The sequence below is a fragment of the Myotis myotis genome, unplaced genomic scaffold (genome assembly GCF_014108235.1).
Source record: "Myotis myotis isolate mMyoMyo1 unplaced genomic scaffold, mMyoMyo1.p scaffold_m19_p_6, whole genome shotgun sequence".
NCBI classification, from domain to species: Eukaryota; Metazoa; Chordata; class Mammalia; order Chiroptera; family Vespertilionidae; genus Myotis; species Myotis myotis.
Window position 1 is genome coordinate 51,535,281 of NW_023416368.1, and position 14,251 is coordinate 51,549,531.

Consider the following 14,251-nt stretch of genomic DNA (forward strand, 5'->3'; position numbering starts at 1 on the left):
TATCTATATTTAGGAGTGCTGGAGATTCATTGAGGGGTGGAAAAATTGTATTAACAATCAACATCAAGTTTGGGGTTGAAATGAAACAGTAATCATCTCTAATTAGCTTAGGTCAGCATGCTGTTTCCTCTCTGGCCAGTGAGCAGGCCAAGAGAAGGGCCTTCCAGGGCTGGGATTGGCCCAGCGGGGTTGGGGAAACCCCTTGGTAAGGATTGCAGAATGCCCAAGGGAGCAGTGCAGAGAGAGGGAAGGAGGGAGGCATCCCGTTTAGACAGGAGGCAGCTAATGAACGAGAGCTCTTCACCAGAGCTCTGATTAAAAGCCTCAAGACAGGGCTTCATGTGGGGAGTTAAGGCTTCAGTTGTTTTTGTGAAGTTACTAAATATGTTCACATTTTAAGTAGGCCAGGGGTATTAGTTCTAACTCGAGTTAAACTCCTTTCCTGTCTTGTTTGCATATACAGTCTATATTTGAGTGCAGTGGAGGATTTTAAAGTTAAAGGCACAAATGAGATAGCTTTTTATTTAATGGTTACTTAACAACCACTCTGTAATGACAATTACTGGATTTGGATACCACATTAGTTTTGTCATGTGATGGACTTTTAGTTAAAATAATTTAAGTCATTGTATAACCTTCTTGCCGATGTTCTTTTTGCCTGCTGCCTTCCAATTTAGAATTTATTGGGGGGACATAAAGGCAGACTTCTATCCCCATTGGTTGCCTTATTTTTTTAATAGATTCGACTGATCTGAAAGACTGAGTAGGTGTTCTTCCATCTCTCTTTGTTTTCTTTGTAATTCTCCTAAATATATTTAACAAAAGAAATGAGATGCCCCTCTTAGAGGAGCTACATTTTTCAGTTAAGGACTATGAGTGTCTAACTTTTGGAAGCTCATTTAGGGGTAAGTAGTGTTGAGAACCCCCCCAAATAAGAATTTCTAATGCTCATCTTGGCTGGTGTGGCTCAGTTGGTTGAGTATCATCCTGTGCACCTAAAGGTTGCTGGTTCAATTCCCGGTCAGGGCACGGCCCTGGGAGGCAACCAATCGATGTGACTCTCTCACGTTGTTTCTCTATCTCCTCCCTTCCACTCTCTCTAAAAATCAATGGAAAAATATCCTCGGGTGAGCATTAGCAACAACAACAAAAGAAATGTCTGACTATATGATGTTGAAGACATGAGTTTCTTGGAAGAAATCAGTAAAAGAGGAACAGTTCTTCATTGTGTAGTATCAGGGAGCCACAAAAATATTTCACGCTATAAGGTTTTAAAATCAACCACTGAATTTCCTTATTCCTTTGGAGTAGCTGACTTTGCTAGGTTCTGTTTTAAAAACATCTACACACTTAAAGATTTGTATCAAAATAAACCTCCAAGAACTGCTATTATCCTTTATGATCACATTCATACAGTTTAATATGACCAGGTAAATATCAATGCCATTACTACTTGCTTTATATTCTCTTGCTTCCAAATGAGGGGGGGGGGGGGTCCAATTACTGGATTTGGATACCACATTAGTTTTAAGTAGGTGTTTTTGTTTTTACCTACATCTGTCTCCTTGAGAGTTGAAGATGCCCCCATTCATGCCTTAAAACTGATAACACAAAATGATATTTAATTATACTAGTTTCAGGCTAGACATGTGAAGAAATAGACTCTGCTTAGATATTGTAGTCTGAGAAAATAACTATCCCCAGTCCCTAGGAGAATAACTAATTTTCTCCTGAAAACAAAAGGAAAGGGGAAAACTCTGACCTGTGTTTTGATTCCAGGAACCTCTCAAAATATCGTTACCATGTTATTTCCGCTGCCCCAGGTGACCACTGCTATTATTGAATACTCAGAATGCTGGCATGCTGAATCTGTTTTTGAATTCTAAGCTGGTTGAACTGTGTGTGGTTCCTATGAGTGGCTTTTATTTAGTAGATTTGAGGATAGAAACTAATTTCTTTTATTTTTCTTGGAAATGGGCAGATTTATTTTTGTTTCTACACCGACTTGGAAGCTGGTAAATGTGCTGAACAAGTGCCGGGAAACACAGCCTAAGGGTTGTATGCAGCTAACTAACTTGGCGCAAAGGCTCCTGCTCTAATTTTAGGATGCACCATAAGAAAGTTGCCTCTTATCAGTTGAGATACTTTGCCCAAAATGCCCAGATAATAGTGGCTTAAAAAAAAAAAAATAGTGTGATTCTCGGTTTGATTTTCTTCTTTTTGGGAAAGTAGGTTAGTGATTGTCTGACTACTGTGTTGTACACCTGAAAGTAATAACAGAAAATATGTAAAAAAAATAATAATAATGAAAGTAGGTTAAACTAACACATAAGACTACACATATGCTTCCTCTCCCGATTCTTAATTAGGAAACTTTTAAATTTCTTTTTATTCACTTTGTATTTGGGTATCACTTACTACTATGAAAAGCACAGAACTTAAGTGTACAGTTCAATGTAGTTTTATATATGCATCTATATCTATACATAGAAATCTGTGTAATTGGCAAACTCAGATCAAGAAATGGAAATTTCTAGTCCCCAAAGGTTTTCTCATGCTTCTTCCCAATAACTACCCCCCCCCAAAAAAAAGAAGCCCAAGGATAACCATTGTTTTGCATTTATAACCATAGATTAGTTTTGCCTATACTTGAACTTCATATAAATAAAACCTTTGAGTCTGGCTTGTTTTTCCCAATCTTAAGTCTGTGGGATTCATCCCTGTGACATGTAGCAGTTCTTCATCCTATGTAGCATTGCACTGTGTGGCTGTATAACAAACTTTTGACCAATTTGAATGTTGATAGACATTTGGGTTGTTTATAGCTTTTAGTTAATATAAGTAAAGTTGTTGTGAACATTCTTACACATGTCTTTTGATGGACATGACACTTAGTTTTTGGGGTACGTACCCATGAGTGGAATTGCTACATCATATGATATATATATATATACACATTTAGTGTTAGAAGATTTAGTAGCTTTAGTTTTCCAAAATTATTGTATTAATTGCTTTTCTACCAGCAGTGTAGGAGACTTTCAGTTAGTCTGCATTCTAACAACACTTGGTATTGTCAGTCATTAATTTTAGCCATTCTAGGGAATGTGTAGTGGTATCTCACAGTAGTTTTAATTTGCATTTTCCTGGGGATCAAGTCAACCAGAGAATTTATTTTGTTTTATTATACATTTTGAAACTACTGCCCCTGAGATCTTGATTCATTGAGTCTCCTGAGATGGAGCCCAGGCACCTAGATTTCTAAAATACCCCACAAGTGATTCTGATGTCATGACACCTCTGGGATAAGAATTAGGCATTTATCACCACTTCCTAAAGGTTTAGTTTCAATGTCTCCAAGGAAGTTTTCACAGTCTGTGAAGGAGATGGTCATGACAAATAAGATAAAAAAAATTTCTACTTCAAACACGTTAAATAGATTGGGCTTTGATTAGAGGTCTTCAATATTTGACTAAATAAACTGAAGAAACTGCAGGTTGCTTCACTGTAAATTGCATCTACTGCTGTTTCTTGTTTGTATCCATTTGTGAAATTTACATTTATAAAATGTTCTTTCATAAAAAAATGGTCTGTTCAGAAGTGAGAAGATTATTTTAGCATTAATAATAATGCATACTCTTTGTGGGCTCTTATTTGCTAAGTTATGTAGACATAGATCTATTCAAAGTGCTTCTCTTTACAGGAAAAAAAAATTTCAACAGACCAGATAAGTCCGTAATCAATAGAAACCGAGTAACCTTGACCTATTTACCTTTAATTATGAGCATCAAGATAACACTTTTGCAATAGAAACCCAGAGCATATTCAATTAGCAAATGTCACCCATCTTCAGAGAAAAGGATCTCCTCTGGTCCAACAGGGACATGAGCAACACCACAGTTTTATTACCACATGCTCAGATACAGCATGTTAGTGTCACAAAATCCACGGACCTATGGCATCAACTTTGAAATATTCTCATTACCAGTAAGAAAGAGTAGAATTGCTTCCCTGGGTTTCAGCTCTTGAGCCATTTGATTAGAAAAACATGTATATTCTTTTGAATATTTAGAGGCATTATCAGGGCAGCCCAACTTCTGTGACGTCAGTAGGGTTTCAAATAGGATAAAACTGTGCGTTAAGCTAGGGACAGTTGCAGACCAATTTATTATTTGCGGTTCTCCTCACATACCAATCTAATTCTCTCCACTGAAAGCTGGTGGAGACTTTCCTTAGCGGTGTTCATTCATTTTCCAAGTGAAATTCTATTAGGAGTTTGCTCCAACAGCTTATTAGCCCTTTAATGAGTGCTGATTATACTCTTCATGCCTTCTAAATTAAGAAATAACTCAGAAAATAATTTTACACACATAAGCAAACCCGAAACTGATATTTGGTTCTCAGAAACTTGATCCCAACATTACTTGGGAAGAGCAGTAAGTTAGAAACCTAGGTGAGGCAAAAAGCAACAAACATGGTCCATTCAACGACTTGTAGAGTCGAATGGGGGCAAATGACATGTTTTTATAAGACAGAAGTTTCTTTTTTAGGTCAGTTGATTAACTTTGGCCAGAAATTTTATTTATAGAATATAAGACAATGCAGTGCTTACATTAAAATATGAAGAGCTGAGTAAATGGTCAGATTAACATGAGTAAAACAATCCTGAAGACGAAACTTGGAAAATAGTGCATTTTCTGAGCCAAAGTGGTAGGGCAGTGTCCCTTTCCTTTTAAAGAACGTTGCTCATCATGTCGTGTGGGAGGGTTGGGCTTGCTTTTTGTGGCTGTTGGAAGGTCTTTTCTTTCATGAGCTTGCTAATGAACATAATGGAAGTTTCTTTCTAGTTCCTGGCCCTTAGTTAAGTGCTTAATAAATTACTTCTTTACTTGCTGACACCTTTTGCATGAAAATCCTACAGAAATCCAATAAATGGCAAATGAGATGATGAGTTGAGGGAAGGGGGGATGCCTTAAAGAAAAGCTCTTTCCCTGAACGTGAATCCCCCGGTTAGAACTAGTTCTCCCTAGTCGGCTGAGAAGTAGAAAGATGAGCAGCAGAATAAAGATGAGGTCAAGAGCTGACCCTGGTACCCGCAGCACCATGGACCTGTAGGCGCCACGTAATGACATGGCCACCTGGGAAGGTTGGCTTGGCGTAGGAAGCACTTTATCATCATGGAAAAAATCTGCCTTTTGTGCTAAAGATGGTAGAATATGGTAGATCATCTTTTTTTCCAGGAGCCTCAAAGATAAAGACTGTTCAAGGCAAGGTTAACCATGGCTCTTTTACAGCCTCTGGAAGACAGATCCCTGCTCTTCAGATCTCTTTAATATGAAACAGTTATCTTCTGTATAAATGTTGTCATTTAGGTGGTCGTATTTGTTTTAACTGACAGGATCGTGCCCATGGTCGGCAAACTGCGGCTCGCGAGCCTCATGCGGCTCTTGGCCCCTTGAGTGTGGCTCTTCCTAAGCCTTAGGAATACCCTAATTAAGTTAATAACAATGTACCTACCTATATAGTTTAAGTTTAAAAAATTTGGCTGTCAAAAGAAATTTCAATCGTTGTACTGTTGATATTTGGCTCTGTTGACTAATGAGTTTGCTGATCACTGGTTTAGCCTATTTCCATGTATTTAAACAACTTACCTCCAAACTTTCAAGTGGCTTTGCTTTAGAAAAAAATTCTTAACATGGGATAGAGAATGACAGCCCTACTTTGGTGTCGCAGATCCTGTGAAGCCCCCTGGCAGCTCCTTGCAAGTGGATTTACCGTCGGCTGTCATTACAACACCACCGTCCGCCCAGGTGAACTTGTCCTCTGGTGCCCAGCCTCCTCCATATCAGCTCATTAACCTGCCACCACATATGGAGACTCTTGGCATCCAGGAGGATCCTCAAGACTACCTCTTGCTAATCAACTGTCAAAGCAAGACGCCTGAACCCACCAGGTAAACCACATATGCCTGCCTCTGTGTGTGTGTGTGTGTGTGTGTGTGTGTGTGTGTGTGTGTGTGTGTGTATGTGTATGTATGAGCGTGCACACTCATTTAGGAATCTTACCTGTAAACTTTTTTAAGGTTTAAAAGAAACCATCCATATAGGTTTCTATTTTATGCATATATTTCAAGTTTATATTCCTCCACGAATGATCTCTGTTATTCATGAGGTTTTGTTGAAGAAACATGTTCTCTAGCATCTTTGGCAAGGAACACTTATACCGGAAGCTCTTTGGGAAACCTGTCTTCCGTTTCATAGTCTTTGTTACAGACTCACAGTATTACTTGCTTAACAGATTTCACTGATTTAAAATGGTGATCTTGCTCCATTTCTTATGTGATTATAAACCAGCCAAGGGTCATCTTTTGTTTCTGAAGAAGGAGAGGAATACCTACTACTAGAAGATTTTGAAAGCAAAACGATTCCATTGCAGTGAGTGTGTTGTGGTTGCTTTGGATCTGTGTGAGAAATCATACAGGTAAAATCCCAATATAGCAAAACCTACGGAAAACACAAATTGGATGAAATCAAATATATTGCTAAAAGCTATGAAAGGTGGATTTTCCTACCTAGCAGTGAAGTGGAGCTTACCCAAGCCTTCCCTTTACAAATTTTAAGTAGAAAGAAGTATGTGGATTTCGGTGCTTGACCAGAGGTATCATAAAGACCTTCCCAAATCCTGCTTTTCCCGTCATCTCCATCCCTGCTCCAAGACCCCTCTCTTCTGAGCTGTAAGATATTTTAATTTGGTATTGAGTAATTGGAAGGCTTGAGGTCATGGTAAGTGTTGGAGCTGAAAAATAATGATCAGGAGGCCTGTCAATGCCATTAACAGCTGTGACAACTAATGATATTGGGTATATTTATTATCTGAATTTGTAGTATAAATGTGGACATAAATTGCATAGTAGATGTGAAAGATTTTTAAACAGGGTTATTGGATACTAAGCATTATTGTTTATAACAAAAAGATTTTTTTTTCATGTAGACAGTGACTAGGCTAGAAATACACAAAGCACTTGTTTAAAAAATTTTATATAGAATTTTTAAGATCCACAAATTCATTTCTGTGACCTATTCCCTGAGATAATGGAATCAAACACTCACAAGATGCATTTCTATATATTTGTTGTAATGGGATTTTACCTGTAAGAGAAAATAAAATAATTTGTAAATCAACACTAGTTAATAATACCAAATTCTAACTTGATTTTTGCTTGTTTGCCGTGAGTATGTAAAATTACACACTTGCAACTTTGTTACCAATGCTACTAACTAAGATTTTATTTTACGGAGAGTCACAATTATTTTTCAGTATCAACTTTTTAAAAAGCCAACAGTTAAGTGACAGTTTTCAGTACATTTTCTTTTTATATAAAATCTTTCATTGATCTCACTGTTATCACAGCTTTCCTGTTGTGATCAAAATTATGCTCAAATATATTTTGCATCTACTTTTTTTGCAAAAATGACAGTTAACAAATATTTATGTGCCCACTATTTTGTTAAATGCTCTGAAGGTACAAACTAATTACATACGTTACCGCCCCCTCAGATACAGTCACCTTCACAGTTTACAAGTAAACCTGTGAAAAAGTCAAAACATGTAAATATTTTAAGCATTTATAGATGGAGGCAAGATAGGAGAATTGCAAACCCTTGTTCAGACTGCAAGTCTCAGTCAGACATATGTAGGAAACATTTCCCCAAATTCCACGGCTGGATTAAATGCCACTGTGGGTCTTTATAGCATCCTGGTTGTACCTTCATATCTCTGTTTTATCATAGAATTGGAAATAGATTGATATTTTTATTCACTCTCCCCTAAACTATAAGCTAGTCAAAGGTAGGAAGTTTATTGCTCATTGTGCTTCTGGCATCTTATAACTCACATGTTTGAATTCACTGACAGTGCACATTTTTAGAAAATGTGTAAGTATGTTGGAAATTCCTTCCCAGGGAGGAGTAGAATTTGAGCCACACCTGGTTGGTAAGAGAAAGGGAGGCTATCATTAGTAATTTGCATAAAAATGCTTGAGGGATAGGAGAGGTGAAAATGAGAGTGCTGGGTTGAAGATGAGGAGGAGAGCCTGCTGGAGTAAAGGCTTTGGTTTGCGGAATAGTAGGACATAAAATAGGACATAAAAGGTGGAGCCAGGTTATTAGTAAGCCTCAATGCTAAGGGGAGTAGTTTGTGGGCTTTTTGTAGTTCCCACACCCATAGAGATCTTAAACAGGATTTTCTCTAAGTGTATAGTGATATGAAAACCATGTTTTAAAAAAATATATTTTTAATCCTCACCTGAGGTTATTTTTCCATTGACTTTTAGAGAGAGTGGAAGAAAGAGGAAAGAGTAATATTGCAATGTGAGAGAAACACATCAATTGGTTGCCTCCTGCACGCGCTCCGACCAGGGCCCACGCCGGGGAGGAGCCTGCAGTCGAGGTACATGCCCTTGACCAGAATCAAACCCGGAACCCTTCAGTTTACAGGCCAATGCTCTTTCCAAACTGTCTAGGGCTGAAAATATTGATCTTACCACAGCATAGCAGTATGATCCCATGCATAGATTGGAAGAAAAAGAATCTAGGGTACAGAAGTTTACTTAGGAGGGTTCAGAAGTATAGAACTTAGCAGAGACCTGAACTTGGGTTGGTGACAGTGAAAATAGGGCAAGGGATTAACACTTGGTTAGGAAGAAAGACTTCGTGACTGAGTGATGGTGGTGATCAAAGAGAATGAATCAAAGCTGATTGGGTTTTGAGCCTAGAGAACCTGAATGAGGACATTTCTTTTAAGGGTAAATCGGAAAGGGCTGTCAAAGTTGTGTTTTGTTTGATACATATAAGCTATTGGAATAACCAAGTAGAAATATGAACAGTTGGAAAATACGGGACTCATAGATGGAAGATGTCAGCATTCGCTGGAAGGTGACGGTAGGAGACAGGAGGACTTTTTAATGGTGTGTGTGCTCACGAATGAGAGGATTGAATTCTGTTGGCCATTCCTAGCCAGAGAGACAGGAAGAAGGAACCTGTCAATGAACAAGGGGATGATCAGTGAGGGACAAGGAAAATTAGGATATCACAACATGGGTTCTTTATAGCAGCAGAGGAGAATGCCAAAACATACAGAGTACGTAGAGCCAGGTGTTACTAAAATGTCAAGGAAGAAAAGCCCTTAAAAATCTCTGACAAGTTCATTTTTAAAATTAGTAAGTTTAAGTTCCTACAGGACTTCAGACAGCATGCATAGGTAGCTTAGGGATCCTAACATTACGGAGTGGGCTGGTATCCAGATCGTAGCTTCATTTTGCCTTCTACCCACATTTTGTGATATGGCAAAATGCAGAGACTGAAAATGTACCCAAAGCATAAAATATACTCTAATGAGATTCCTCAAGGTTAATTAGTTTGGAATTGGCTCACTCTGTGACTTTACAGTATTGGCTAAATGCTTGTTAAAGAAAATTAGTAGAAAGGAAGATATACCAAGCCTTTCAAGTTGCCCCCCCTACCCTGCCCCCCCCCCCCGCCCACCCCCCCACCCCCCCCCACCCCCCGTAGATCACACTGAATTTATTCAATGCCAGGTAATCATTAGACTTCCAGTGGTACAGAACAATAGATAAGCCACAGGTGGGCTAAAGAGCAATGGGATCACCTTGATAAGTTGTGTTGGCACCACGTTTTTGCATGCTCTTCAGAGGAAATGCTTTTTTTCCTTGTGTCTGTGCCTTAATCATTTACCTTTCTAATTCCAGTACTTCAGGGATTGTGGTTTTATGTGTGGATTTAATAGGTGGAGTTAGGGGTGTGGGCAGGTCCAGGACAGAAATTAGGAAGAATGCCTTTGGTGGTTTTGTGGTGGCGGTTTTGTTGTCTGGTGTATAATCATAAAAATGAGCAGCATTTGTGCTTTCAATCTCATGGATCACACCAAAAAAAAAAAAAATCTCATGAAAAAAGCCATGAATTTTGATTGCTAAACTGTTAATATATTTATTAAAAAGCAGTCTTATGTCCTCACCCTGTTTTATTTTCTGTCATTAACAATTTTTATTTAGAACACATGCTGATTCGGCAAAATCCACCTCTTCTGAAACAGACTGCAATGATAATGTCCCTGCTCATAAAAACCCTGCTTCCTCCCAGAGCAAACACGGGGTGAACGGCTTCTTCCAGCAGCCAATCATGTATGACTCCCCGCCGCCTCGCGCCGTGTCTGTTTCTGTGGACTCCAGCCTCTACAACCTGCCCAGGAGTTACTCCCACGACGTTCTACCAAAGGCGTCTCCATCGAGTACCGAGGCCGATGGAGAACTCTACGTGTTTAATACCCCCTCTGGGACTTCGAGTATAGAGACTCAAATGAGGCACGTGTCTATTAGCTATGACATTCCTCCAGCACCTGGTAATACTTATCAGATTCCACGAACATTTCCAGAAGGAACCTTGGGCCAGACGTCAAAGCTAGACACTATTCCAGATATCCCTCCCCCCCGGCCACCAAAACCACACCTGGCTCACGACCGATCTCCTGTGGAAACGGGCAGCATCACACGCACGGCCTCGGACACCGACAGTAGCTACTGTGTTCCCACCGCAGGGATGCCGCCCTCGCGCAGTAACACCATCTCCACCGTGGATTTGAACAAACTGCGGAAAGGTCAGTGCTCCTTGGCTTCTACTCTATTAGAGGTTCATGATGGAAAACATGTTGTTCTGAATATTGGTTCTTTTTTAAAAAATAAAAATAAAAATACATTCTTACTGATTTCAGAGAGGGAGAGAGAAACATCAGTGATGAGAGAGAATCATGCATGGGCTGCCTCCTGCATGCCCCACACTGGGGATCGAGCCCACAACCTGGTCATGTGCCCTGAATGGGAATTGAACCTGTGACCTCCTGGTTCATAAGTCAATGCTCAACCACTGAGTCACGCCTGCCAGGCTGAATGTTTGTTCTGTTAAGCATAATAGGATACCAAATGATAGTCCTTTGTTTCTTCAATCCTGCAGATACCCACTCATGTAGCAAAGATACCAGGGTCTCAGTAGATTCCCGGGAGAGAGAGAGAGAGAGAGAGAGAGAGAGAGAGAGAGAGAGAGAGAGAGAGAGAGAGAGAGAGAGAGAAGGAGAGGGAGAGAGAGAGAGAGAGAGAGAGAGAGAGAGAGAGAGAGAGAGAGAGAGAGATGTGTGCCTGTGTGTGTGTTCTGCCAGAAGGGACAAAGAGTTGGAGTTTTTCATCCCTGAAGAAGTATAGCCTTAGCAGTTCTTTCCCGCCTCAGGAAGTCTGCACCCCTCTCTCCCTCTTGCTATATATCATGGAAGGATAGACCCTGATGGGGCAGAGGAGCAGGAAATGGGCCAGCCACACAGCTTCTGAGACTCATACCCTTTCCTGTATTTGTGCCCTTAGGGCCACTTCTATGTGTCACATCGATTGGGCTCCATTTCCTTCCTTGCTAGATAAGCAGTGTTTACGTTGTGTCTAGCAGGTAATCATCAGTCCCAATCAAGCAACTCTGATTTTTGTTTGCTGTTTTTTATTTTTAAAGCTCTGAATCTTCTCTCTCCTTATTCCTCGTCACTTCACTTATTCCTGCTCTGTCTCCTTGAGCCTTCCAGAAGTTACAGACCTTGAGAGGAGAAAAATTGAGTCTGGGTTATACCCTAAGATTCTTAATATCCTAAAAATAGAAAGTCAAAGTGTAAAATTCCCACACCCTAAAAACTATGGTGGAGTTATCCAGCTGTCTTACAGAAGATAAAGATTTAATGCATCTAATTCCCTTGAAGTGTTTGGGCAATCTGGGTGTAAGTTAGTGAGATATAATTGAAGCCCAAGGTGGTGCAAAAGGTAAGAAAATAGAAGTATATCTTTCTCCATTTTTGGATAACCCACCACGACCCCAGTCTTAGACAGTCACTCACTGACATAATCAAATACTGGTACTGGTTAGCATGTGACCGAGTGCCTGCATTTTCTAACGTACCAATTCAAGATACTATTCTGTGAGCATCCTTTTTAAGGCCTGTGTGCATATGTACCTGCATGTGTGTGTGTTTAAAGAGAGAGAGAAAGAATAGGTCATTCCTGACTACCCTGAGAGCTGGCAAATGTGGGAAGAAATGTTTATAGTTTGTTCTTTATTTTAGATGCTAGTTCTCAAGACTGCTATGATATTCCACGAACATTTCCAAGTGATAGATCTAGTTCCCTTGAAGGCTTCCATAACCACTTTGTAAGTATAACTGTCCTTGGCATGATCGAGTGTATATTTCATTGTCAAAAATCTTGATGCTTAGTTCCCTGAGATTAAATGAGATCATGAAATAAAAGCCCCTTCAGATCCGTAGGAATAGGTGTGACGTACAATTATGTTTTCCTGTTTGACAGCAGTTTTTGTTTATTAAAAGAAATGTATGTGTGTTTTAGAAAATCAAAAATGTATTGACAGTGGGAAGTGTATCAAGTGAAGAGCTGGATGAGAATTACGTGCCGATGAATCCCAACTCTCCGCCGAGACAGCATTCCAGCAGTTTTACAGAGCCCATTCAGGAAGCAAATTATGTGCCCATGACCCCAGGGACGTTTGATTTCTCTTCATTTGGAATGCAAGTTCCTCCTCCTGCTCATATGGGCTTCAGGTCCAGCCCAAAGACCCCTCCCAGAAGGCCCGTCCCCGTTGCAGACTGTGAACCACCCCCCGTGGATAGGAACCTCAAGCCGGACCGAAAAGGTAAGCAGAGCAGGGCATAGCAGAAGGGTCTAGCTCTGCCTTGAACTGTCATTAAATCCAGAACAGGATTGGGACTAGAAATTCTGAAGTATTTCCTATTACCTTAGTTATTAACTTTTTTAAGCGATATTGCTGTTATAGATGAATAATTATTATATTATGTTGATGCCTACATGCGATTTTTAAATCTCCTGTCTCGACAGCACAGGTTACAAACTAAAGCACTCACAAGGATTGGCAGGGAAGAGGAGGAGAGAATTAGGAAAAACTCGAGTGCCCTAATTGGAGTAACTAACTGCTCCTGGACCACAATCCTTTGTTGACTTGTGAAAATAATATAGACCCGTACATGCAAATCTTCTGATGTATCAGGAGAAACCAGAAATTTCACATTTAATGTGTATTATCTTTTGACTTTTAAGTTCTAAGAACTAATTTAATTATTTTAAACGAACAAAACATTGCAGATCAAACCAGAGTATATAGTATCAAATCAAACTTGAGATAATTAATGTGCCTGACAGTGAGATTGCTTGTATAATCTTTCCATTCTGTTGTATAACAACTTCTTAAAAATTATTCTTCCTTGCTGGGGTATAAATAAATGCTTCTAGTCTTTTCTTTCGTACTGGCCTTCATAAGTAACATTAATTCTCAAGTAGCATGGTTTGTCAAGAACTCCATGGAAAATAAACTTTTCAGCCAAATGGGTGATATGTACTAAAGGTTTACAATTTGGGTTTGAGTGGTTAAGACCCTCACAGCTAGCTGTGTTGCAGCATTGCTGTTAATGTGACTTAATCTGGACCACTGAGTAAGTTATTAAATCTGCTGTGACCAGTGGCACAACTTCTGGAGTATTCAGCACATTTGAAAAGTCTCATGTGCTATACATAGCTTTTATCTTTTTCTTTTTTTAATATATTTTTATTGATTTCAGAGAGGAAGGAAGAGGGAGAACGAGATAGAAACATCAGTAATGAGAGAGAATCATTGATTGGCTGCCTCCAGCATGCCCCGCACTGGGGATCGAGCCCACAACCCGGGCATGTGCCCCTGACTGGAATCGAACCCGGGACCCTCAGTCTACAGGCCAGCGCTCTATCCACTGAGCCAAACCGGCTAAGCTATACGTAGCTTTTTAAGAGCATGTCATGTCTGTGTAAATTTCTCACTAGCCTGGGCTTAGATCATTAATATTAATTCTAATTAAGTACCAGTTGTGGGGAAGGGAGACAGACTCTCACTCAGAGTAACTTGAACGTGAGTTTTGTTTCCTTTTTTTGTAAGTGAGGAAACTCCTGTGCTGAAGTGAGAACGTGATTGGGAGCTGAGGCACCCCTAGGCCACTGGCACTTTGTCCTGCTCTCTGCATGTCTGTCCTGTGGGAAGTCTTTGCGTCTGCTTTGTTCTCTCTCACATTCTTCCCTTCTTTGTGTTCCTCTGCTCTGTATCCTCTACCTGACTTGGTTTTCTGCTCTCCCAGAGCTCGGGCCTACAGTGCC

The 14,251-nt window shown here is 39.9% G+C and overlaps 1 protein-coding gene across 8 annotated transcripts in view; it reads left to right on the forward strand.

Moving 5' to 3' along the window:
• Window positions 1–14,251, forward strand: part of GAB1 (GRB2 associated binding protein 1) — a 116,280-nt gene that overhangs the window by 84,727 nt on the left and 17,302 nt on the right. For 6 of the 8 annotated variants that reach the window (XM_036315400.1, XM_036315393.1, XM_036315395.1 and 3 more), the window contains 5 exons: window positions 5,731–5,950; window positions 6,351–6,431; window positions 10,067–10,668; window positions 12,163–12,248; window positions 12,443–12,746. In XM_036315400.1, coding sequence (XP_036171293.1) covers window positions 5,731–5,950; window positions 6,351–6,431; window positions 10,067–10,668; window positions 12,163–12,248; window positions 12,443–12,746 — 1,293 coding nt within the window. The remainder of the gene's footprint in view (window positions 1–5,730; window positions 5,951–6,350; window positions 6,432–10,066; window positions 10,669–12,162; window positions 12,249–12,442; window positions 12,747–14,251) is intronic. The other 2 variants (XM_036315396.1, XM_036315394.1) reach the window with 1 other exon arrangement.